Below are 24,408 nucleotides of genomic sequence, written 5' to 3' on the forward strand. Positions count from 1 at the left end.
AAGGTTTCATACTGCAATTCAGAGATTCATCTTCAGTGTAATAAAACAGCAGAGACGTCCAAATTATTTAAAACATTATGTGTGGAAGAGTAGAGGAGAACTGGACTTCAGTAATTAAAAAAAAATTCTTGCGTCAGGCCCTGATTTCATATTTCCAAGGTCTGAGCGCTGCTTTACTGATCGAGAAACCCAACACAAAATAGAACAAATGAATAAAAAGAAAGTTAATCATGAGGTTGGACTTGGCCAACTTTCCTCTTAGCTCTGTAGCGTCATAACACACCTACAGTCTGGGATGTGTGTGTGTTCAGGTCAGTGTAGGCTCCTCATCACCTCCTCTGTTCCTCCTCTACATCTAACGTTTAACTCCTTCACCTTTCACAGTGCTGACGTGCTCGCACAAAGACCACCAGGGCACCCAGTGGGCGAAGCAAACAGAGAAATGTCAGACACATTCCACTCTCGCACCTCCACCCATGCAGTGGTCACACACACAAACACACAAACACACACGCATTGTGCATTATGGTGCAGTGGGGGACTTTGAGGGGGTTAGTTTAACTGCAGTGGGACTGCCACTGACGTAGACAAACACCTCAACAGAAAGAAAATACATGTTTAAGAAAATCATCCATATAAATTTATTTAGACATAATTACTTAACTATACACACACATCTTTAAGACAATGATAAAACAGTCTTTGTGTACATCATAGTAATAGACATGTTGTTATGCTCCTTAAACCTTGTGGTTTTTACTCATGTTTTTTGTAACTTTTGGAGAGAGCAAGGCTAGCTGGTAAGCTAAGCTAACACTAATTGTCTCCTTACTATAGCTTCATATTTAACAGACACACACAGTGTGAGAGTGGTATAAATCTTATCATTCATCATCAGTAAATAAGTGTGTGTTTCCAAGACGTTGAACTAATATTTCAATGGGCAATAGCAGTCTCTTTTATAAGTACTTGTTTTCTGTTGTTTGTATGCACACACAGTGATAACCAGCTGTTAGAGTTGAGTTCTCCCACTGTTTTATATGCCGGTATTTTATGTGTCATCTTCTGTAGGCTAGAAGGGCAACAGGGAAAGTACCTGTGCTGCAGCAATTTGAATTTCTGCCCCCGATCCAGAGTCTGTGGGAAGAGCAGTGACCAAAATTGGTTTCATAATCATTTAGAACAAACATCTCTTACTTCTTGTTCTCACCTTAACTTGAGTGTTGTTCTGCACATTGAACTAAACATGTTTGTGCAGCAGTGACATAACAAGATAGATTTTACTTAGAAATCAAATACAGCATTTGATGAGGCGAAACATCAAATGAGGTGAAATGAGAGATAGAGTCGGCAACTGCAGCTAAAGTTGCTAAAGTTAAAGTTTCTTCCTGAGAAAATTGAAGAATACAAAAACATAGACATATCAGTTGAAAACTCCCATCGAAGAAGACAATTAGATTTCATTCCCGCATTTCAGCTCAAGTCAGTTAATACTCGTGTGAGACGACTATAATGAAATCACATCAGGTTAATGACATGATATTGATCCGTCAGGGTAGATGATGGCGTCACACGCGGGTCTGACATTTTTCTTTAAATGGTAACACGTCTGTGATATTTGGGGAAGGATCACGGTGGTGGAGGCCATTGATTATGAGATTACCTTATAAAACATACGCTTGGTTTCCACGGGTCACTGCGGTAACTTCTGCCTGTTGAATCGTTGCACAGTATTGCTGCTGGTGTTTGGTTTCCACTATCACACCTGTAGGACACAGATGCAGAATTGAGGGCTGTTTTTACTGATTTGCCCACAATGTTTTCACCATCAGGACACTTGACTAAACAATCAGTTAACTACAAGTGGTGATCAGGCTGCATGTCTAGCAGGACTATTGGTTCCCAACCTTTTTTACTGATTAAATGCACTAGTGAGAAGAGGCTGGGATCACTTATCTACACAGCTCAGTTGACTCTGTTGTGAATTTTCAACATTCATGATATAGCTGCTTTGAATTCAAATGAGTCATAATCTCTCCCGTCTTTTGTAAGACTGAAATTAAGAGCAAAATGTCTTTGAATAATGGAGTGGTGATTGAACCCTTGGATGACCACTTTATAACAGCAATGAAGCAGCTTCCTGAATGCTAATTCAGTTCTTAAACATCTGCTTTTGTAAGGAGTTCAGCCAAGACTATGTATATGTATATGTATATGTGTGTGTGTGGCACACATATATAACAGGCAAGTTTATCTTGAGTATCTTAAAGGAATTGGTATATTATGTAAAAATACACTTTATACATTCTATTCTTTTGCTTTCTTGTTTATGTGTCAGGCACAGAAAACCCCCATAATTTGCAACTTCTTGTTTTTGCTTTTGATGATTATTGGCAAAAAGGCTGATAATGGGGAAACAGATGGCCTGGCTCTCTTTGAAGATAACTAAACTCGGCGACCACTGCGCGCTAATCTCACCAGCTAACATGGGGTCCATCTCGTGTGTTTATTCTGAACGAAAACCAAAATCTATAAAATGAAAAGTTGCTGCAACAAAAGGCAGATTAGATGTTTTTCACTGCCTTCAGTCTTGATGCTAAAGTGAGCTAATAGTCTTGTGGCACCAACTTCATATTAAACATATAGACATGAGAAACTTTATCATCTAATCTCTTCCTCGAAGTCTTTGCAAAAAGTCACTTATTTGGTGCTTTAAAAACCACTTCAGTCAATTTGGTTTCCCTTCCCCCGACTTTTAGGGCATTGTGTATCATTGTTTCTCTTTTTGGTATTTACTGTACCTAAAAATGTCAACTTTTTTAGAATAGTAAAAACACCAACTGTTTAAGATTGGTGATAATACATATTCTATATACTGTAATGGCCTCTGGCATAGATTCATGGTCCTAAGAGGTTGCAAAATGTTGTAAACCCATTAAAAAGCATGCAATCGTTCAACTTTTCAGAAACATATTTACCAGCATTATGCTGGTCTTGTCCCTATCACCCACCCTTTTCATGTGTGTGTCCTCTCCCCCAGGGAGGAGGCTTCCTGCTGGGTCTCTATGGAGCAGAGTCCATTCGTCCTCGGCCTCTCCAGTGAAAATGGAGAGCTGCTGCTGGACGAGTGTGTTCAGGTCACCGAGGGCTCGAAGACCAAGGAGAGACACTTGTTCCTCTTCAGCGATGTCATTGTCTTTGCCAAACTCAAGTAAGAACTGTAGATATTGATACATACATCAATCTATAGATAATGGTTATCGGTTATTTTCAGTAAATTGTAAGTATATACCGAACACAAAAATACTGCTGGGAAACCACTGAATCACTGCTGATGTGGTTTTTTAAGAAACTTTCTGCTTAGAAATGTCACATATTTGTACAGTTGGGACGTGAGAGTGAAAGAGGAAGTAAAAACAAAATGTGTATTTTTGGACTGAACACTCGGACTGCTGGGGAATCTCCCAGCACAAACACTGTTTGTGTTTAGTCACTTTGAATAGAAGAAGAAAGCATGGTGGTTCCCTTCTGAGTGGAGTCCCTTAAGGGGAAACTCAACAGTATTCACTGAAGAAATATATTCATTTGAGAAAGAAATGTATGACAAAAAATGAAATCCTCCCTTTACTTTGCTGCTGTTGCATTAACTTCAATAAGCTTTCAGCTGTTGTATTTACTAGTTGCCCGTCTTAGTCAGATTGGAGGTGTTTGTCAAAGCCGGTGGAAATGCTTGAGCTCTTGAGTGGGAGGACAATCAAAGTCATCTCTGAACCACAACCTGCACTCTGTTCCAGTAGGTATACACAGCTGGGACTACAGGATGATACACTAAACAGTCCTTGTTTAGAGTTAATTGTAAATGGTAATAGTATGTGTTCATCTTGTTTTCTTAGCTTGTTGCGGAGAAACAATAGTCAAGCACTTCACAGATTTGACTCAAGTTCTCAACTCCTTTTAAAGAAGACATTATGCTTATTTTCAGATTCAAACTTTTATTTTGGGGTTACTACTGCAATATCTTTACATGCTGTGCATACTGCATATTTGCTCTTTTCTCTTTCTTTTTCTCTTTCTGAATGGTCCTGTCTCTTTAAGACCCCCTCGTGGAAAGCCCAGTGTGCTCTGATTGGTCAGCTCCCACAAGCCTGAGCATCAGCTCTTTCTGAAGGGGAGCCAAGCAACATGCTAACACCAAGTTCAACGGACTAAAACTGCCAAATAATCAGCAAAACAACTTAAAACACTCAAAACCTCAAAGCTTCTGAGTCTGAGGCATAAAATGTGTTAAAGAAGTTGATGTAGCTGCTGTGATGTCACCCTCTGATTTGTGGACAGCCGTTTTGAAGGAATTTTCAGCCATCTTGGCTTAGCGTTTTACTCCCTCTCCTCTGATTGGTTAGGCATAATCATGACCTGCCTCTGATTGGTTAGTCACAAGGTAGTCCTGCCTTAAAGCCTATTTACGACTATTTACGAAATAAACATCACGCTGTATTGAACAAGTCTTGAAACTAACGACTGGGACCATAAACTCATTAGGAAATTGTCATTAAGCTAAGCTAGGCTAATCACCCCTGGCTCCATTTCCATACTAAAACACACATCTGTTTTGCCTGGCTCAATCCCAAAGTAACAAAATCTCCATCTAAAGGACACATATCATATCATGTCTGCAAAGGCAAGTTTTCATGCTAAATTAATCTCCTCCTAATTCCAGCTCCACACTTAGCATAGTGACGCGAGAGTGGTATTGATCTTCTAGTACACTTTGAGTTTACAAGAATCAGTGAATTATTTTATATTTCAAAATTTGACAAACTTTGACAAGCAAACTGCTTTGCACAAAGACGTCAGTTTTCGAGGTTCTGCTGGTGCTCGTAGTAATTGACTTGTTGGGTAAACTTGGGCTCTGGTAGTCCACTAGTATTGGTGTAATGGTTGAAATCAGGGAGATAAAAACAAAGCCATCCTTGATCTGCTGTGTGATGTGTAAACGATGGGCTCCTGAATGTGACTGAGTGCATCAAGAGAACACAGTTCCTATTTCCCGCAGGACCACCCAGTGTGTTGATCTGTCCATGTTTATTTCTCGCAGCCTTTCTGGCTTATATGTAATTTCTGGTCTGTTGCCTGCCACTTCCCTTTTCCCCATTCCTCTCTGACTCTTTTTTCCTTTTCAATCTATCAGTGCTCCAGGATCCAATCAGCACGATGCTGCTAGAAGTGGCTGAACGGAAGTGTATTGGGAAAAGAACGACTTGCCAGTCGCCTTTTGTGGAGCATGCTTTTAACCCATTTACAGAAGCAATTCATTTGGCACCACCTTGACACCTTTCTGTTCTGTCACACTTTTCAGCATGGTTTCATGTAAAGCAATCAATTTTCCTTTCAAGCGTAAGGGGGAATTGTTCAGTGTGTACAGATGGTTACTAATGGTTACTATATATATATATATATATATAAATATGTATGTGTGTGTGTGTGTGTGTGTGTGTGTGTGTGTGTGTGTGATTTTCTGAAGGTGTGATTTCAAAACAAGCTCTCACATGATAAATTACACATCTGACAATCTGTCTTTATTGCTGTATTCCAAAATCAATAACTATTGTAAAAGGGGGAAAAAATTCATCACTGTGACAGAAATGTATGGAAGTGAAACCTTCATCAGTCTTGAAAAAATACATTAAAAAATAGAAACAGAAAGGGCTATTTAAATGGCTGTTGCCATTATTTCTGCTTCTTTTTTTAAAACAGGTCCACTGCCAGCTACCGCCTGAAACACAGAGTGAGCCTCGAGGACATCTGGCTTTACGGATTTGAAGATGAACCAGAGGAAGAGGAGGCAACAATGGGGGATATTGACCTCAGGGTGACGCTTGTCTTGGCCTGGGCTCTCACTTTTTGTTTGGTGTGTTTTCGGTGAGCAGACACGCAGCAGAGGACTTGTATGAACAGCAACATGTGAAGTTTTTTATTCAGATGTTGAATGCCTGTTACATGTATTGATGATCTTGCAGGCTGTGAGGCTCTTCAGCTGACGGTTATTCTTCCTCTTATGATACTGAAGATGATTTACACAATCTTTTTCCCTGCAAAATGCAGCAAGGCTAAAACATGATTTAAATGTCTTATTTTTCTTCATGTGTATGACAGACCTGGAAGTGTTTTATCATTATGCATACCAAGTTTTAAAAAGACACAGATTATCACAAATAGCTGTTAGTACCAACTGCTTCAAGTAAAGGTAGCACAGGCATCCATTATATTAATCGGCTTATCTACCCAACTATGCAAGGAACAGACTCTGCAAAGTAGAATCCGCACACTGTTTTAGAAATGACCATTATTAACTGTATTTATAGTATTCATTTACATCACAGTTTACAGGACTGCTGTGACTTTACAGGCATGTTGGAATAACTCAGTTTTTAAATTATTGCTCAACTAAATACTGTTAATTTTGTTAATTATGAAGCTACTACTTGCTAGACTGGTTCGGTCCATTGCTAACAAAGTCTGCCTACCAGCACCCCTTTGACTTTTGTAATCAATTCATCAAACAAGATGTAAAATGTGAACTTTAGAGGTGCTTGAGGACGGATTTTGTTGCTAAGCTAACTGGCTGCTGGCTGTAGCTTCATATTTACCATACAGATGAGAGCTTGGTATCAAATCATCAAATTCTGGTCAAGAAAGCTAATAAGTGTAATCCCCAAAATGTTAAAGTATTTTTTTTAAAGAAGTGAAAGAAGTTGCGTGGATGGAAGAGCACGCACGAACAGGCGTTCTCTGTCTCCTCTTGCCATCAGATAAATGAAATCGGATTCACAGAATATTCACACATGGAGTAAATGGTCATATGATTTGTGGCCTTCATGAAAACAGGGAAGTAGCAAAGAGAAAGTCCTCACTGCAGCATGACAAGAGGTTGCTAAATAGGAAGTGCGTAGCTGGCCACCAAACCAATCTCCATGTGAGGGGATTAACAACATCAGCTGACTTGACTACAAATACTGGCCTTTCCAATAAAGATGAAGTGCAGGAGAAACACCATCTCATATTTTTTCAAGACATTTTAATTGACTAAGTATGAAAGTACATTCTTTTGTTTTTCCCTACACTAAAAGGTTTGTCTGTCTCATCAAAAGCACTAAATGGCACCAGTTGAGGCAGCTGTGGCCAGTCACTTGTATTTTTCACTGACTCCCACGTTTCTCGCAAAGTAATCAATCAGACCATAAAACTGTTTTTGACTCATTAATGTATTCCCAGAAGATGAAGAACCCCCGGGTGGGTTTTGAATTGTTTTGTTTAAAAACGAGACTTCTGATTAGGTGATTTGGCTCTGGTAATGATTCAGTGTGTGAAAGTTTCATTCCTTCTCACTCGCATGGAGGTGATCATGGAGCCTACGAGAAACCGGAGGCCACATCGTGTCACAGGTTGTTGTCAAGCCCTTCAGGTGTGCATGTAGGCACGCGTGTCTGTTAGGTCGTCATGTTTCCACTGATGGACGACAAGCCACAGCAAACCTAGTCTAGGAGGAAGTGGAAGGTGTTTGGTTGGGGGCCGCCGTGACGCTGCTTCCTGTTCCCATGACTGAGTTACACTTTCCACCAGAGTTGTTAAAAGAGGCCGTGGGTGCGCACTTTGCCTCAGTCCTCCCACTGTATCTGCTGGCCTCTTTGATTCTCTCTGTGGATTAGTAACTCATACCATGCTGTTATTTTGCCTACAGCTCGCCTGAGGTTAAAGAACGCTGGTTAGATACACTTCACAGGTAAGAAACAACATCACTCTCTGATTAGGCATTTAATAATTTATATGTATATTTCCATAAAGTCATTTTGATCAATGTTGACAATGCAGTATTGCCGCAGGGAGAATACATTCATCAGTTAGATTAAAATAGGTATCAGTTTCAAGTGAATTTAGAAAAATTACACATTGTTAATAAATGTTTTAGATAATGTGGTGTTGATTACAGCAAGATAACATTTCCAGAGTGTTCATTTTTGCACTGTTGTAAAAAAGTAAGCAATAGCATTATATTGACTCGCTGTTTGGTTGAGACACCAGTACTTCATAAACAGACATTTCGTGTGGTAATGCACAATCAAAAAGCAAAGCAAATACTGTGAAAACTCAGACAGAGGGTGCAAAGTGTGCGAGGACACATAGTGCATCTATGAGTGAATACATTATATGTGTCTTTTCCCCGTCACAGAAAAATTAAAGACGCAAAAGCGAGGGTTGGTTGTGCTTCTTCACCTCCAGACGTCCTCATGAAGGTGTTGAGTGGCAGCATCACAGTAAGTCTCTCACTGCCCACTCCGATAGAAACAAACAAAATGTTTAGAAAAAAAAAAGTACTCAATGATTTCCCTCTCTGTCCCCATCTCTCTTCTTTCCCCCCACTATCTTTTAGACTAAAACGCTAACAGGAGGTGGCATGGAGCAATGCATTGAGTTTCCACTTGATGTAAGTAAAAAACCCCATTTTCACTGGCTTCTTGAGATGCAAGAAATTCTAGCGAAACAGCTATTTGTGAGAGACACCTGTGCCTTTCCGTCATGGATATATGCATGTGCTGTAGCTGCAAAAAAATACGGCTGAATCACAGTTCAAAAGCTATGAAAAATGTGTTATCTTTGAAGACGATATAGATAGATAACAATCTGATTAAGTGTCGCCTTCTACTACTGTCTTTTGTTGCACGATTATTTCACTCCAACTCATTCATGTGCTAGAAGGCACGAGAGTTGAGGGTTTGTGGTGCTTGGCGATTGAGGAAACACAAGCCCTCCATTCGTTCCTCTTGCGCACTCATCACCACATAACATTTTCCTTATTTTGTTGCCAGGGCGATGCAAAGATCTCCGCCTTGTCAAAGCCGAATAATCAAGAGGACAAGCCTACGCAGGCCATTGGTGAGTTTTGAAAGTCTCAGCTTTTGCAGAAGTTTCTCTTTGGCAGTTTCAATGGAGGGAGGGGCTGAATAATTAGACCTTGTGGGGAGACCAAAGGGTACAACAACAGAAACAGAAAAACTACTGATAAGAGCGGGCAAGCGAAGAACACCTTTTGCACACATTTGTTGTGCTACTTCTGAATTGTTGTGAATAGAAGTGTTGGATAAGTGCTTAAATCTGTAAATCATTTCTGTTTCGTCAGACACCAAGTGGAACCTGGTGAGGAGGCTGAGAAAGGGCTCTAGTTTCGCCAGCAAAGCACGCCGATCAGATACAGACACCAGGCCACAGCTGTTTGGACAGCCCCTCTGCAAAATATGCCCAGACGACTACTCACTTCCAAAACCAGTCACAGTAAGTTGACTTTCAACCTCAAATGTTACATCTCTCATCTCATCACCTCCACTTGCCAGTCAAGATGAAGAACTAAACTGATTACTGCTTTTCTGTCTGGCTTCATTTGCTCCTACAATTTTGTTACTGCTTTAGGCAGAATATCCTCTTGTTTAGATTATAAACATGCAGCCACTTAGCTGATCATTGACATTAACTCTAAGGTTCTATCAACGAGGACAGGAAGCCATGCAAGTGCGTTAGCGGCATGTGGATTAATTTCAGCCCAAAACTTGCTCAGCACATGCACAGCTTGTTTTTGTTTTGACAGTGATAACCTCATCTCTCCTTTCGCCCATGTGTTTGCCAGGAGCTGCTGGTGCTGCTGAGGAAAAGAGGGCCGTCCACAGAGGGAGTGTTTCGTAAACCGTGCAACAACAAGAACATGAAGGACATCAGGGAGCAGCTCAACAGCGGCCTGGAGGTGGACATGGAGAGCCAGCCAGTCGTTCTGCTCGTCGGGCTGCTCAAAGTACGTCCCCATCCTGTTCTGTCATAATCATAGTGCATCATAGTATTACTGTTACTACTTTATATGCTCACTGCTATTACAACTGCTATACCATCAGCATTAGTTACACTACTATTACAACTGATGCGCCTACTATGTTACTCTGACCATCACCACTACTGTTACAACCACAGCTATTACTGCGGTACTACTACCGCAACAGCTGGTGCTATGACTACAATAATGTACCACCACTACTACTACTGCTACTACTACTACCACAGTGATGGAAAAAGCACATAATTCTTTTACTTGAATAAAGGTAATATATAATATATGATATATAATAATATAGTGCAGAAATGCTGTGATACAAGTAAAAGTCATGCATTCAACTTACATAGATACTTACAATAAATCATAATTTATATATTGATTGCATTTTGTATTAATAATCCTTGGAGGAACTTGTAACAAAAGCAATCATATCTCATATCATATGTTGTGTAATTAATATTTGCCTCTGTAATGTGGTGGAGTAGAAGTATAAAGTAGCATAAAAAATTTCCAATTTTCCACCACTACAGTGCTGTAACATACGTTTGTCACACCAGAGTGTCACAGCAAAAATTTCTATTAATAAGTACTGTGTCTCATCACCACTCCTCTCTTGTTTGTTGCAGAGTTTTCTCAAGGAACTTCCTGGCAGCCTGCTGGTGTCTGAACTTTATGACAACTGGATGACGGCTCTGGACAGTGAAGACCCCCAGCAGAGAGCTCTGGAAATAAGAAAGTAAGCAATCAATGCCTGCTAATGAGTTTAGACAGTGCCATTTACCTGCAACTGTGACCAGCTCAGCTTCTATTTATATATGACATTCATGTATCAAATTAAATGAATATTATGTATTAAATCTTGCGTGGTCAAAAGTGAACAGATTTTGAATGGAGTTTTGTGGAGCTCAATTCACTTCTCTTTTTTAAAAGAAGGAAGAAACTTAAAAAAAAAAAAAAAAAAAAGAGCGCCAAGCTGATGTCTTCTTCCTGTTCTCTTCCTTCCCCTTTTCTCTACCCGCCGACAGGGTGGTAGACAAGCTCCCGGTTGCCAACAAACTCCTCCTGCAGCATCTAGTCTGCGTCCTCCATCACATCCTGGAGAGTGCTGACATCACCAAGATGGACGCCTACAACCTGGCGGTGTGTATCGCACCCACGCTGCTGCAGCTGGACGGCACCCCGCTGGATGAGCAGAAGGAAAAGATTGAAAAGGTAGAAAGTCACATTATGAGCATACTGTCTCAGCTTCTCGGCTGGAGCTTTGAAGCTTTGTGGTTCACAGTGCACAAAAACCTCAAAAAGTTTCATAAGTAAGATTACACCTGCACAGACTCTTGTTGGCTGCTTGTTTAGTTCAGAGATAATAAATGAAGCGATGCGCTGTGTTGATTGTGCCTGCTTTGGATTTCCGAATGCCTTATCTAATTTTCAGTTTTAATTTAGAAAATTGATAACGCCAATAATTTTACTCATTGTGTTTCTTTTTTCTGATTTTCTGCAGGTCACTGAGCTCACTCTGTTCCTGATCGAGCATATTGAGATACTTGGAGAGAATATCCCAAATCTGCTGGATTCTGATGAAGGTGCATTTGAACATCACTTAAATCTCTGTTTTTATCTCCCTCTGAACAGCTGTAGGGAGATGATTAGGTTGATTATGTTTGACACAAGGGTTCCTCTGCAGGGCTTTTACTGTTTTGGTGTGACTCCACTGCACTATTATGTTTTTGTTCTCACAAATCTTTCAGACCGACTTCCCTCTAGGGACTCAGTCTCTATCTAATAATTTTCCCACAGTCCCTTACTTAAATTAAACTGAATTTGTATTTGCTCAAATTGAATAAATCAAGAAATACTAATCATGTCTCTCCCACTGTGCAGACTCACTGTCCTCTCAGCATCATGACTCTGCGTATGACAGCACGGACCCAGATGGAGATGGCGAGGCGGGAGAGAGTGCCGGCTCCGCACATGGAGAGAGTGGGTCATCTTCCTCTCTCAGTCCCAGCTTCACCGCCCCCTCTTGGCGGTCTGATGCTGCCTTCAGCGCAAAGGCACCATTCAACCGGCGCAGCTCTGAGCCCATCATCCTCCTCTCGGCTGATCTTAAGAGCCTGTGGAGCCACGCCAGGAGCCATGACGACTGCTCGCTGGAGAAGAGGGACTTTGAGGAGCAGCCTCTGAAAAAGCAGATCTCAGATGACTCCTTCTTGCTCAGGGGACGAGCTGGAGGAAGGCCAGTGTTGTCGTTTCCAAAACTGAACGGCAGCTCCAACATGGATCCCTACATGGCAGGTAATCGCGGCAAGGACTGCTCATGCTCCTCCCTGGAGAGCACTGCCTCTAACCAGTCAGAAGGCTCTGTTTTCACCAGTTCCCCTGTGGTGTCGCCGTCCTGCCCCAGGAAAGCAGACACTGCCAACCAGCCCCCAGCGGCTGTAAAGGCTCAGCAGGACTTTGTCAGACCATTTTCAGATGAGAAGAGGCGTTCGCAGTCCATGAGAGTTGCCAGCAAAGTCCTAATGAGGACCAGGAGCTTAGCAGCCTTTAGCAGGAACAGCCTGAAGAAAGACTCACAGAAGGAAAATTCCTTCCCTTGTGAAACTCTCCAGGAGGACTCTCAGAGTGAAGCAGATCCACCAGCCGATCTTCTGCCCAAACCACGCCCTCTGTCGGCCATCGAAGTGTTTAAGCAGGTGGACAGCAGGCTGCCCTCCAGGCCTCCATCATACGAGCACGCAGTGCAGAACATGGGTCTTCCTCCACAGTATGGATCAATGACCGTACACGATGCCATGGAGAGGAGGTCCCGTCCGACCTCTGTGAATTACGATTTCCCATCTGGGAGTCAAGGCATAGACTGTTTTGCTCAAGCAGCGCAGGACAAAGCCAACACTGTCGAGCGGCGGCAGCCTTTCCGCCAGAGAGCCATGTCTGAATCTGTGTCAGCAGGTCATCGTGAGGTGGTGTCACGGAGATGTAGCCAGCCTGTGTTTGAGGAGTTCTCTTACGCCAAGGAGTCTTACGTTTGATGGACTGTTTCTCAGATCAGATTTTAGACGAACAAACATTTAGCAGAGTTAAATATCAGTGGGCAAAGCCAGAGGACCAGTATCCTAACTTAGCTGCCCGGAAAGCTTCATTTTTCATTCATTCAGAGCCTTAGACTTAGAGAACTTAATATGGCTGGATTGTATGTTTTCTTTTAATAGCGAGAGAGCTTGGCTTCATAATAGCTGGTACTTCCTCCTCTACTCCTTCCCTTTTCACTGTTCTTTTGTTGGTCAGAGAAACAGTTTTAGGCTTTGCCCACTGAGCGGCTCTGTGTTAGAGAAATGCTTGTCTATGTACATAAAGTCCACTCTGTTTTGTTTTCACTGTTTCACTTTGAATGAATGTCAGCTATGTGCTGCCTCTATGGTTGCACTTTCTCTGTAGTACTATTTAGAGTACAGCATCTAAAAGATATGTAGTTATTATGATAGATATATAGTCTATCACATGGAAGCTATGAAAGCACAGGTCACTGTGGATAAAATATGCTATGAATTTTGTTTTTTCTGTGATGGTTTGAAGTTTTTGTCAACATAGTGACATGTACAGTACAGCATGTTGAGCACAAAGTTGTTTTGCTTTTTGTACATCCTCTTTACCTTGCATGGTCTTTTTCTTCCACTACATTTCAGCACTTTTCTGATGATAAACCATGCTTTGTTTAATTTTATGCTAAAATGTAAATAAAGTTAGACAGCAGTAAATATAGACGGCCACTCTTTGTCAAGGGTCATGAAAAACTACCCAATAAAAGAAAAGTAAGAAAAACTTGTTTTCGTTCTCTACTAACATTTACAAAACTCTTGGTAGGAGTGGATGTTGTGGTTCTGAATGGCCGCCTGCTCGAACCATTTGTGGCAGAGTTAATGAGAAAATGGAGTCACTAGTCACTAGTTTGGCTCAACTTCTCTTTGCGAGATGTGTTGCATAACAGAAGCAAAGAAGCTTCATTGAGAGAACAGCATGTTCTGGCACACATGCTAAAACAGGAGGAAACCAGACATGGTCACATGGGCGGATTTGGTTTTTCTCTGAATTGCTGTTCCTCTTGTCTCTGACTGCACGATGGGCCGATGCCACTTCTCCTTCCGTTCTGTTTTAAGTATCTAAACACATTGTTTCCTTCCTTAATGAGCAGGGTAGTTTTATGGTGAAACTTAACACAAAGAATGCTGATCTCTTATAATGCATAGATAATCAGTTACTAGAGACGGACACAATAGAGCAACATGTTAATATGCAATAGAAATCCATTACAACAGGCCTGCAGGAATTACATTTATGAAGCGTATGATGTTTATTATTATATTAGTTAAATTCTATCCCCACTGTTTTTATGTGCAGGGGGGACAAAAAACTTTAGAGGCTTCATAAAGAAACTATTCACGGCTGGTATGTTGGATTAAACTGTATTTTCTTAGCCAAATGTTGCTTTTATCAGGTCTCACCTGCTGCATCACATTTACAAACTTTAGAGATTTCACACAATTGTAATCATTAGTGGGAGGTACTAGGAAGTCAAATCATCAGGATAAGCTGGGTCAAAACTTCTAACTATGGCTGCAACCTGCAACAGTTATTTTCATTATCATTGAATATAACAAATGCTTTATTCGTTCATTCATCTGATAGTTATTGAGACATTTTAGAGAGATTTCAGTCTGGCCCAAGGTGGCGGACCTTGCATGGTTAATAAATGGCCATATCAACTTCCAAGAACGTAATTTGATATTCTAAAACTGCTTGGTTTTCCAAAACCCAAAGATATTCAATTCAACTGAATTATCATAGGGAAACGGAAAACCCCCCACAAGTCACAAAGAATATATTGTAGCGCTCTAATCAGTGTGCATTGTTACTGCTCAGCTCATTGTGTCCGCTCATTGAACGTGAAAGACAGAACTGGAAATGCTCACATCTCAGGGGAGTAAACACAATAACATGGAGACCTATATAATACAATATAATGTTATAAAATACTGCCATTTCAAACTTAGATGGTTCTGTTGTTATACAGGCACTGAATCCGCTTTAAAGCACCTTTTGAGGAAGTGGTGGTTTCTTTTATTTCTGTTGTTGGGCCACAAATTTCACAGTTGTTTGTTTGTTTGCTGCAGAATTATATTCTAAAGTTTCTGTGAAGTCAGAGGCGTTTTGTTTTGTCTCACAAGGGGAACTCTGCATAGATTAAAATACGTATCACCTCAATCAATCTACTTTCTCTTCTTACGGATATTTCTCAATTAAAAAGAAAAATGGGATCTGTATCTGTAATTCCTTTCGCATTTAAATCAATCTAGCTCTTGTGCTTTGCTTTAAAAAACAGTAATATATAATAATATAACAAAAAATAAGCATACATCAAAAAGTAAATGTTATATGTTAATCTCTGCTGTATTTAAAGTCATTTTAGTGTCCAAGCTCCATCATAGAGATGAAAGATGTTTCTGCATCTTTACAGCAAGAAGCTCTCTGCTTTACTATCTTATCATTGAGTTATGTTTGTAAACATCTTTTAGGACAATTTAGGCCAGTAATTATTCTTCTCTGACTGCAAGTATTCCTTTAAGGCTGCATACTCTTTTATCAAAAATAGTCCTGTAGGCCTAGTACATTTTATTGCATTCAGTTGTATAGTGTCCCTGTTATTGTGACCACGTCATTTACAGTGTACACTTTAAAAGTCAAGTCATAGTGTACTGTACTGAATGCTGCCTTTTGCCTACAGTAATTGTCCCTGTTTCTTACTCACTGCTTCCATTACTATCTGTTAGGATCTTAGTCCCCACAGTACGCGTGAATTACTGTTTCACTAATAGCTTCCACATGGATGCCTGGAGACTTTAATTACCACCTAGTTTTCTAATTACGTCAGTTACCACCGACACAGGAGGTGGCATGTAGGAATGCCAAGGAAAGCTTTTGACTACAATGTGGGAGCTTCTCTTGAAAGGAATCTAAAAAAAATGAAAAAGATGATGTGGTGAGTGCGTTACTGTGCTGAAAAACGAGATGAATGTGTGGAAGTATGCCCTGCTGGTTGCGTAATCTCATGGCTGAGAGTCAACGCTAATGAGAGAAGACTAACACAGTGGCAAGCTGAACAGTCTACCTTTCAATAAGAGTAATGATTTATGACAGCTGAGGCATAAACAATATAGCATGCAGAGAAGAGAGCAAATCCCAGGCCTTTACGACACAGAAACCTCCCCATTCATCTGAATAGACAATCACTATTCCTTCCAAAATACACGATGTAGCTCCAACATGATTTTCTCCTCCAGCCGTGGCAGATACATTTGGCCGTTTGTGTGGTGAACAAAGTAAAGTTCTCATGGAAATGTTATATAATGATCCTTATTTAAATAGTCATGCTTTGTTATAAAGCAAATAAAATACACAAAACTAAGGCAAAATTATTGTTCCGAATTAGTAGTGGTTGCAATATTTGTGCTAGTACTGATAACAATACACTAATAGTAGTGGTGATAGTAGTGTTAATACTAGTGGCAGTGGTACTATTATTACAAGTAGTAATAGTGATTGTAATAGTTGTGGGAGAGTTAGTAGTGGTACTAGTAGAAGTAGCAGTAGTAAGAGTGGTAGTAGTCGTAGTATTAGTATTAATGGTGGTGGTACTAATAGTGGAAATAGTACTTCTAGTAGTAGTTGTACTGTAGCAGTAGTAGTAGTATAAGTAGTAATATAGAGTAGAGGTAGTGGTGATTACACTCGTAGTGGCAGTAGTAGTGGTGCTGTCATAGTAGTAATGGTTGTAGCAATAGAGATCCTTGTATTACTTATACCGTAGTAGTGGTGCCACTGTTGTAGCAGTAATAAGTAGCGGTAGTAGGAGTAGTGGTGGCTGTAGTACTAGTATCATATTTGGCTGTTTCTGTTGTGAATAAAGTGAAGTTTTGATGGAAATGTTATATATTGATCCTTTGGTTATTTAATAATCAACTATGTCACAGTCATCTCTACCAAGAAATTTCTGATATGGAAACATAAAAAAGGTCCATTCTGTTCAGTCGTCACTTTGACCACAAAGCTATCACCTTTGTCCCCACGTATACTGTTTGATGTAAATTTTGGTGCCCTACTTTTTTCTGACACTTTCAGACATGTCGCAGAGCTGAAAATGCTCTCTGTGGTTCACATAGTCTTGAGTTGAGTATCTGCTTTCCTTTCCAAAATGCCTCGTGCCACCCACATGTCAGTGCCGTCTGACACAAACATATCTGTTTTCAAGTGCGCAGCTTTGCTCTGCTTGTACTCTGTTTGAGTTTGCAAAAAGGTGTCAAGGCTGCACTGCAACTCACAACATCATTTTATCATTTCTAACAATGCACAACACTATAACATGCTAAATGTCAAATAAATGGTTCATGAGTGGTACAAGGTTGACTCTGTTTGTCACCTGAATTCTCAGTGCAGGAAGCGTGCTTGCATCAGACAGATAATACTCAGAAACAGAGAAGAAAAGCCACGAGAGGGGGTGAAAGGTAATCAGGTGACTGTACAGTGTGTCTGCTGGCATTTTCAGTTTATGGATATGGTATTTATAATGGTATTTTTTTTAGATTTACAGCTCACTCTCCACCTTGTTAACTGCAGTTGATAAAATAATTCCACCACAAAGTCTTTTTGGGTTTTGATTGTACAAAGAGTTCAAACATTAAGACAACACCTATGATAAAGTATGCAACTCGGCAAAGCAAACCTGCTCAGGAAGACTACATGAATGATAAAAAGCTCCTGAAAAGCTACTAAATGACTCAGTGGTGAGATTTTAAAATAGATAAATATATCACTGTATATTATTGTAATACTAGCAGTGGTAAAATGGGTGAGAGCACTAGTATGGTTAGAAGCGGTTAAAATAATAGTCGTAATAGTATTAGTATTGGTGGCAGTGGTAGTAGTTGAGGGTAACTAGTAATGGTGGGTAGGTAGTAGCAGCAGTAGTAGCAACAATAGTATCTTGTAGTAAAGAAAGCTACAGAATTAGCAGCAGTAGTAGTAGTAGTAGTAGTAGTAGTATTAGACTGAAACACCACCTCTAGAAAGAGCTGTTGTAGTAAAAACAAAGTTCTTTCTGTCGCCTGGATTTAAAGGAAGTGACGTGGTGACCGCTGTCTCACACTTCCTGGATACGGTTGCTACAGCAGCTCGTTGCCTGGTTGAGTCATTAGCTTGTCGGCTACCGTTAGCCAACTATTACACTTGCGGCGCCTGATAGTTCCTGATAGTCTGTGAAAAATGGCTTTTGTTTCCCAGAGTCAGAGAGGTCCAAACGGAACTTACACCTTCTCAAGCCGCCCCAGACCTGTTGAGAACCGCTCCAAATACAGAGAGCCTCCGTCTGAGCAGTACGTTTCTTATGTTTTTGCTAACGTTGTTTCAGCGTAGCTAAATGAGGCATTTAACTTATCAGCTGCTGCTGATAAGTCCAGTAATATAATGCATACAAATATGGAACACTTTGATGCCATTCTGCACTATAAGTACTTTTGACACTTTTAGAAAGTTTGTTGAAAACACTTTTTTAAAATGCAGGACTTCTACTTGTAATTGAGCATGTTTACACTGTGTTGTCACTAGTTTTACTAGTAAATATTCTCAGTAGGCCTGCTTCCTGCTGTAAGAATGACCTTAATTGCCACCTTATTCAGCTGTCAAACGACAGCACAACATGGATCAGCATATCTAACAATTGCCAGGGTCAGCTGCTGCTGAGCTGACTGCATGATTGTACTGTGCTTTTTCTTGACAATGTAGGGCCCAAAGTAATTATGGAAACATTATGTATGACCGCCGTGTTGTCAGGGGAAATACATACGCTCAACACATCATACCAACCGTGAGTATGAAACATCTATTTTTATTATGCCTGATCTCTGCTAGGCCTTTCTGTCTGCCTCTTTTTCTTAAAACTGTGTATTATCACCCACCTTTGACAGATGGCTCAGCCAGACCCTGTTGAAATTCAGAGACAACAGGAGATCAGGCGCAGAGCCGCTGCTCGAAAACGGGCCAGGGAGCAGTTTAGACCCAGGACCCCAGAGGCCCTGCAGGGCAGGAAACACGTTGATATACAAACAGGTGATCCATTCTCTAAACAACTTCAGAACGTTTTCATCTGTAGGGTATTAAATTAGAAATAAAACTGTTTTTTAATACAGACCTTTATTTTCAGAGGTTTACCTTGAAGAACTGAGTGATGTTATACGGGCTACAGATATCGAGTGCCAGACAGATGCTTTCCTGGACAAACCAGCAACCCCGCTCTTCATACCAGCCAAATCTGGCAAAGATGTTGAAACACAGATAGAGGAGGGAGAGGTTGGTAATGCAATGAGATGTCTGGCCACAGTTAATAGCCTCAGCATACTTCTAATAAAACTTATTAGACCTGTTTTAAACATTATTTAGAGAGGAAACTCAACTGACTTTACACATTAAGGAGAGCTTATAGTTTTATAATGTCTTCTGCTGCTCTGGAGGACGTACTACTAACCTGACTTACGCCATCATGTCATTACAGTCATTACAGTACACAAACTTGGGGTTTGGAGTTTAAAAGGCATGGACAATTACCAGAAAGGGAAAGTGTACAAGAAGATGTAGGAATCAGGTTTTTTCATACTAAGGATTAAAAGTCAGGCTAGTGTTGATGGCCTCACTTCATGGAAGTGCAATAAACAGATCAATATAAAAAGATTATTGTGATGTAGATAACAAAGAACATAATACATACATATTACAGACATTTAAAAATGCAGTGCAATTCCACTTACTGCCAGCATCCTCTGCAGTTGTTTGACTTTGACAGCGAGGTGCAGCCGCTGTTGGAGGTGCTGGTGGGTAAGACGATAGAACAGTCTCTGGAGGAGGTGATGGAGGAGGAGGAGCTGGCCTGTCTGAGGGCTCAGCAGAGGGCCTTCGAAGAACTCCGAAATAACGAGCTGGCAGAGGTGCTGCGGCTTCGGGAGCAGGAGAGACGCCGCAGCGAGGAGAAAGTATGTACATTATATTAAAAAATCCCTTTTAAAATCACTATATAAGAACAAGTCTAGCTGGAAAGTGACCAGCGATGCCATGTAGACATCAGTCCTGAACATGCAGCGGTCAGGTCTTGAAAACCTAGTCTGCTAATCAGACTGAATTTCTATTTTGTTTCATTTCATTATCTATTCTACATGATTAGAAATCTCTTAAAAACTCTTTCTATAGATTCTTACTATAAGCAGTGTGACCCTGCATGACCACACTGTGCGCTCTTTCCCTAGAGAGACTTGTGCTTTCATGTGTTATGTGGGGCTTGCTTATGTTGCCAGGGAGACGCTGTTGTCAGTCAGATCGGATCAAACCATAACCGATGTAGCAGATTAGCTACATTTTTGAGCATCAAACATTAATTGATTATTTCATTATAATTGATTAAAAACATTAATCTTTTTCACTTAAATTTAAATGTTTGCTTATTAAGTCACAAATGTTTCATGTTGCAGAAAACGCTTGATGGGATTTGGCATCAGTATTGCTACCACTGGCCTTTTTAAGAAATAATCTGTGAATGTTATCTATAAAATTACGAGTTTTCTTTAATCCTGTCTCTGTGTTGCTCATTGCTGTGGTGTTTTTGCACTGCTGATCTCCCACAGATCTTGCCAATTAAGCAGTGTTTGCACCACAGTGTGTGTTTTAACTGGACTCTCTGTAGTCGGTGCACTCTTCTTCATCTGTTCAGAAACAGATGGCTGGAGGATTTTTTTTTCCTGTTAATCATTATTGTACGAAACAGACTTGAGTTTGTGTTTGTGCTTGTTTAAAAAAAAAAGTGTCTTCTGACCTCAGGGGCGAAGAATCTCCCAGCAGAGGGAGGTGCTGAAGAAAGAAAGAGAGACTGCAGAGAAGATTGCTGCCCGGGCGTACACCCAGCAGTACTTGGCTGGCCTCCTGCCAGCAGTCTTTACCTCACTGAGAAGCCACGGCTACTTCTATGACCCCGTGGAGAAAGGTCAGCCTGCCTTCGCTCCATTGCTCTCCATCATCCACTTCCACTCAAACTCTTTCCCCTTTCTGACACACGAGGGCATCGCTGCACTCTGCCCACAGGGACTTTTCATCGGATGTAAACTAGTAGTAGATGAGCTCATTAACACTCTGTGCATGAATATTGTGTTATGAATGTTTAACCTTTTGTCATGTTTCTGGTTCTGATTCCAGATATTGAGACAAATTTCTTGCCATGGCTGATGGCTGAGGTTAACAACTGTCTGGATAAGAGAGAGGCAGCAAGGCAGCTGCTGGACGGTGAGGGAACGCAGAGAAAAAGTAGTACACAAATCCTACAGCAGCAACCAGAGACACCATCATTCAGTACCAGTATTTTATTTAATCACTTTATCGTATTTGCACAAGATTGTACACAAACTGTGAGCTGCAATCTGTCACAGGATAATTAACATCGCTTGATCGGAAAGGAGCAGGGAAAAGAAAATCCCTATTCCCGTAGTGGTTGAAAATGAAGTTGAAAACTGTCAGAAATCCCAGATCTGGGTCACAAAATAATTCTTATAACTAATTCTTAGGTAAAATGCAGTCTGACTCCCAAATTTGAATTTGAATTTGAATCCTGTTAGGTGGCTTTTTGTGCTAAAGAACAGACCTTACTGGTCTAAACTTCCTCTAAGTTAATTGACATGTTCTAGAGGCGAGTGTTATTACTCCAGACATCTAGCAGGTATTTTCACAAGTCCTCCTCCAGGGGTCATCCAGTCATGGACACTGGTGGAGTGCCATCTAGTGGTTCTTTAAAAACATTACAAAGGTCATTAATGTCAAATGTGTTCACCCTCTTTCAGGCATCATCTACGATGTGGCCCAGAGGAGACTGGAAGGATTCACAGAGCCGTAGACACAGCCAGACAGATCGGACATGTAGACAGACAGAAAGCTCAAAGGCATGAATGTATTTTCAAAAATAAAGTGTTTTTTCACTGACTAAAGTACCACGAGTAGTACCACCTATATTTCAGGGCATATCTCTGCAAATTCACTGGTGCGTTCATGATTATTCTGTGAAGTCATTTGTTTCAATCCTAAAATCAGTGTTATGATTCTAAGAATTAGTGGTTAACCTATGAAATTGTAGAAAACACAAAAGCACTTTTGTATTATCCTTCTTTGCACAGATTGGCAAATTTTTTTCTATTATCAAAGGATAATTTGTCAGCTCAGTATGAAGAGGTTTTGTAACTTCTGTGTTACATGTAAGAGTTTCTTCAGTTTTTGAAGCAAATAGTTTTGTTTCGTTGTTTTAAGATATCATTTTAATAATATGATGAAGTTTTATGAGATATTTAATTGAGAGTTCATTCTTGAACTCAGTTTGACAAAAAAAAAATCTAAGAAAGCTAAAACTGGTACAAATAAACGTGGATTTTCTGTGATTGACAAATTGCTACCTTCTACTATGCTACTACTGCTTTGAGTAAAAGTTCTTCCATTCTTATCATTTGAAAAAAAAAAAAAGAAAGGAGTCAAAGCAGCCCTTTTCTTTCAGGCATGCAGCATGTTTGTCCATTTCACTACTTATCACAAGAAAGTTCCACTCAAGGAACACCACCCACAGCAAATCAGATGGAGAAAAAAAAACCCAAACTTTTATCTTAAATGGAATGAATCAAACAGGGAGATATCACTGGCAGACAAGGTGGCCAACAGGTTTAAAGGAACTCGAAATATTCAGAGGACCATTCAAAGCGCCTCCCTGTTACTTTATCTATTTGCATCTGGCATCACTCAGCAAACAGCTCATTCAGGTGCCCTCACAGGCAAATTCATTTGTGTTTTGCATTGCACTGAACAGACAAACTCCCTATTCGGCTAAATTTAGGCTATCTCTAACTAACCACCTGGTCTTTCAAAGCCATTCTTTAACCTAGTTTAGGCTCCCAAACTATTGTAGCTAAGGGAGGGACTCTGGTTAAACAGTGCAAAGCGGTAGGCAGGACTGTCACATCACTCTTAGGGTTGGTGTTATGGTGAGAACTAGGTCTAACCTCCGATATATACGGCTCTATTTTAATCCCGTCTCCTCATTGGTCAGCTCACCTGTGACGTCTCCCCTCTCACTAGGAAGCTGTCTCGGGTCGGTGCGGAGCGACCCACGCGCACTTCCCCTGTGACCCGCAGGAGTTTTTCTGTGATGTGTCAGGACAGGTGACACACAGCTGGTCCAGAGGCACAGATTGTTTTCATTTGTTTCAGTACAACTAAATATTTGATGATAAAAAAAACTATATTCACACGATTCAACATACTATCTTTAAATAAAATATAAATAGATAATATCCTCCATTACTGATACAGCTGTTAGATTTACTGAATCAATTTAAACATAAAAACACATTAATAAAATGAGCAATATACCTGTGCTGTATGTTTTACAGGTATGTGCAGCCTTTAATAGCCTGTGTGTTGATTAAACAGTAAAACTGTTGGTTTTGATCTTTAAAATGAGGAAACGATAACGTGGAAACCATCATCATTAATAAAGTCAGACTTTATTACAAGGGATTCATTTATGAGCCATAACTTATAAACAGTATATTTAGCAGTTCACATTTTAGGTCTCAGTTATGACCTCCTGAGTTTTGGGGTTTATGATCCCTGAAATGATACTAAAACTTAAAGTTTAGCCTCTCTGGCTGATGTGATTTTTGATTTAAAACTTCAAAATTGTCCTGTATGTGGGGACAGACCACCTACAGTCAAAGTGTCCCTTAAACAGTAGCACTGGAGGTCCCTCAGAGTCCCCTGCAGGCCTCCCGGGCTGTGAACCAGCCTACCGGTGAGGGCAGGATCGGGACCGAGCGGGCGGCTTGGTGGGATGTCTGAGCGCCATATTGCGGCTGAGTGACCAGGAGCTGCGGCCCTACAGCGATCATCTTCCCATCTCCGGTGAGTACAGGGGGGGCACACGGTCTGCTGCGCTCACTGGAGCTGACACCGTCCAGCTGCGCGGGAGAAATACGCACTTTTGGCACTTTTTCCGCGCACTTTGTGCTGCTCTGCACAAAGAAGACAAATCTCACAACAGGTGTCTGTCTGTCTGTGGGATTACAGGGAAGATGTGGCCGCCTGCAGCGCAGGGGCAGATCCTGCACCCGAGTTTGATCATCACCAGGATGAGTCTTTGATCGGTTTTATGGTTTGTTTTATTGTCAGATATCTGCCGATCGAAGAGGTGGACTGTCTCGTTTGCCGGACTTGAGTCGTTGCCGCTGTGGGTGTGTACCCATCTAACTCAGACGTGTCCCTCCAGTGGAAATACACCCAGAAAATAACCACTTTGTCACATGTCTTACGTTTTAATAACATTATAGGGTTGTATGAGGCGTATGCAGTGGTCCTGACCTCTGATGTTTGTCTGTAGTGAAATGCAACATTGTTTCTTTGCTTCTTAAAGC

At 40.8% G+C, this 24,408-nt stretch overlaps 3 protein-coding genes across 4 annotated transcripts in view; all 3 read left to right on the forward strand.

Annotated features, from left to right (window-relative positions):
* The first annotated feature begins 7,675 nt into the window (after positions 1-7,675).
* On the forward strand, positions 7,676-13,669 carry tagapb (T cell activation RhoGTPase activating protein b). Its single transcript, XM_070849676.1, has 10 exons — positions 7,676-7,780; positions 8,228-8,312; positions 8,429-8,482; positions 8,865-8,931; positions 9,176-9,327; positions 9,677-9,838; positions 10,501-10,610; positions 10,900-11,086; positions 11,376-11,457; positions 11,756-13,669. Exons 2-10 carry the CDS (start codon positions 8,286-8,288, stop codon positions 12,904-12,906), a joined length of 1,992 nt encoding a protein of 663 aa, XP_070705777.1. The 5' UTR covers positions 7,676-7,780; positions 8,228-8,285; the 3' UTR covers positions 12,907-13,669.
* Positions 13,670-18,148: 4,479 nt separating this feature from the next.
* Positions 18,149-21,936, forward strand: rsph3 (radial spoke head 3). The gene is made up of 8 exons (XM_070849737.1): positions 18,149-18,300; positions 18,710-18,791; positions 18,892-19,033; positions 19,128-19,273; positions 19,747-19,950; positions 20,789-20,951; positions 21,161-21,247; positions 21,799-21,936. Exons 1-8 carry the CDS (start codon positions 18,191-18,193, stop codon positions 21,849-21,851), a joined length of 987 nt encoding a protein of 328 aa, XP_070705838.1. The 5' UTR covers positions 18,149-18,190; the 3' UTR covers positions 21,852-21,936.
* A 1,895-nt stretch (positions 21,937-23,831) lies between these two features.
* Positions 23,832-24,408, forward strand: part of ezrb (ezrin b) — a 30,500-nt gene continuing 29,923 nt past the window's right edge. The window contains exon 1 of one of the 2 annotated variants that reach the window (XM_070848748.1): positions 23,832-23,899. The gene's annotated coding sequence lies outside the window, so the exon portion shown is untranslated. Of the gene's footprint in view, positions 23,900-24,212; positions 24,229-24,408 lie in introns of those variants that run through there. The other variant, XM_070848749.1, reaches the window with a different exon arrangement.

Source organism: Pempheris klunzingeri, chromosome 18 (assembly GCF_042242105.1).
Source record: "Pempheris klunzingeri isolate RE-2024b chromosome 18, fPemKlu1.hap1, whole genome shotgun sequence".
Lineage (NCBI taxonomy): Eukaryota > Metazoa > Chordata > Actinopteri > Acropomatiformes > Pempheridae > Pempheris > Pempheris klunzingeri.

Coding starts and splice junctions, on each gene's coding strand:
- tagapb (XM_070849676.1), top strand. CDS start 8,286: ATGAAGGTGTTGAGTGGCAGCATCACA. Junction 8,483..8,864: donor GCATTGAGTTTCCACTTGAT/GTAAGTAAAAAA, acceptor TTTTGTTGCCAG/GGCGATGCAAAGATCTCCGC. Junction 10,611..10,899: donor AGAGCTCTGGAAATAAGAAA/GTAAGCAATCAA, acceptor ACCCGCCGACAG/GGTGGTAGACAAGCTCCCGG.
- rsph3 (XM_070849737.1), top strand. CDS start 18,191: ATGGCTTTTGTTTCCCAGAGTCAGAGAGGTCCAAACGGAACTTACACC. Junction 18,301..18,709: donor AGAGAGCCTCCGTCTGAGCA/GTACGTTTCTTA, acceptor TTGACAATGTAG/GGCCCAAAGTAATTATGGAA. Junction 19,274..19,746: donor CACAGATAGAGGAGGGAGAG/GTTGGTAATGCA, acceptor CATCCTCTGCAG/TTGTTTGACTTTGACAGCGA.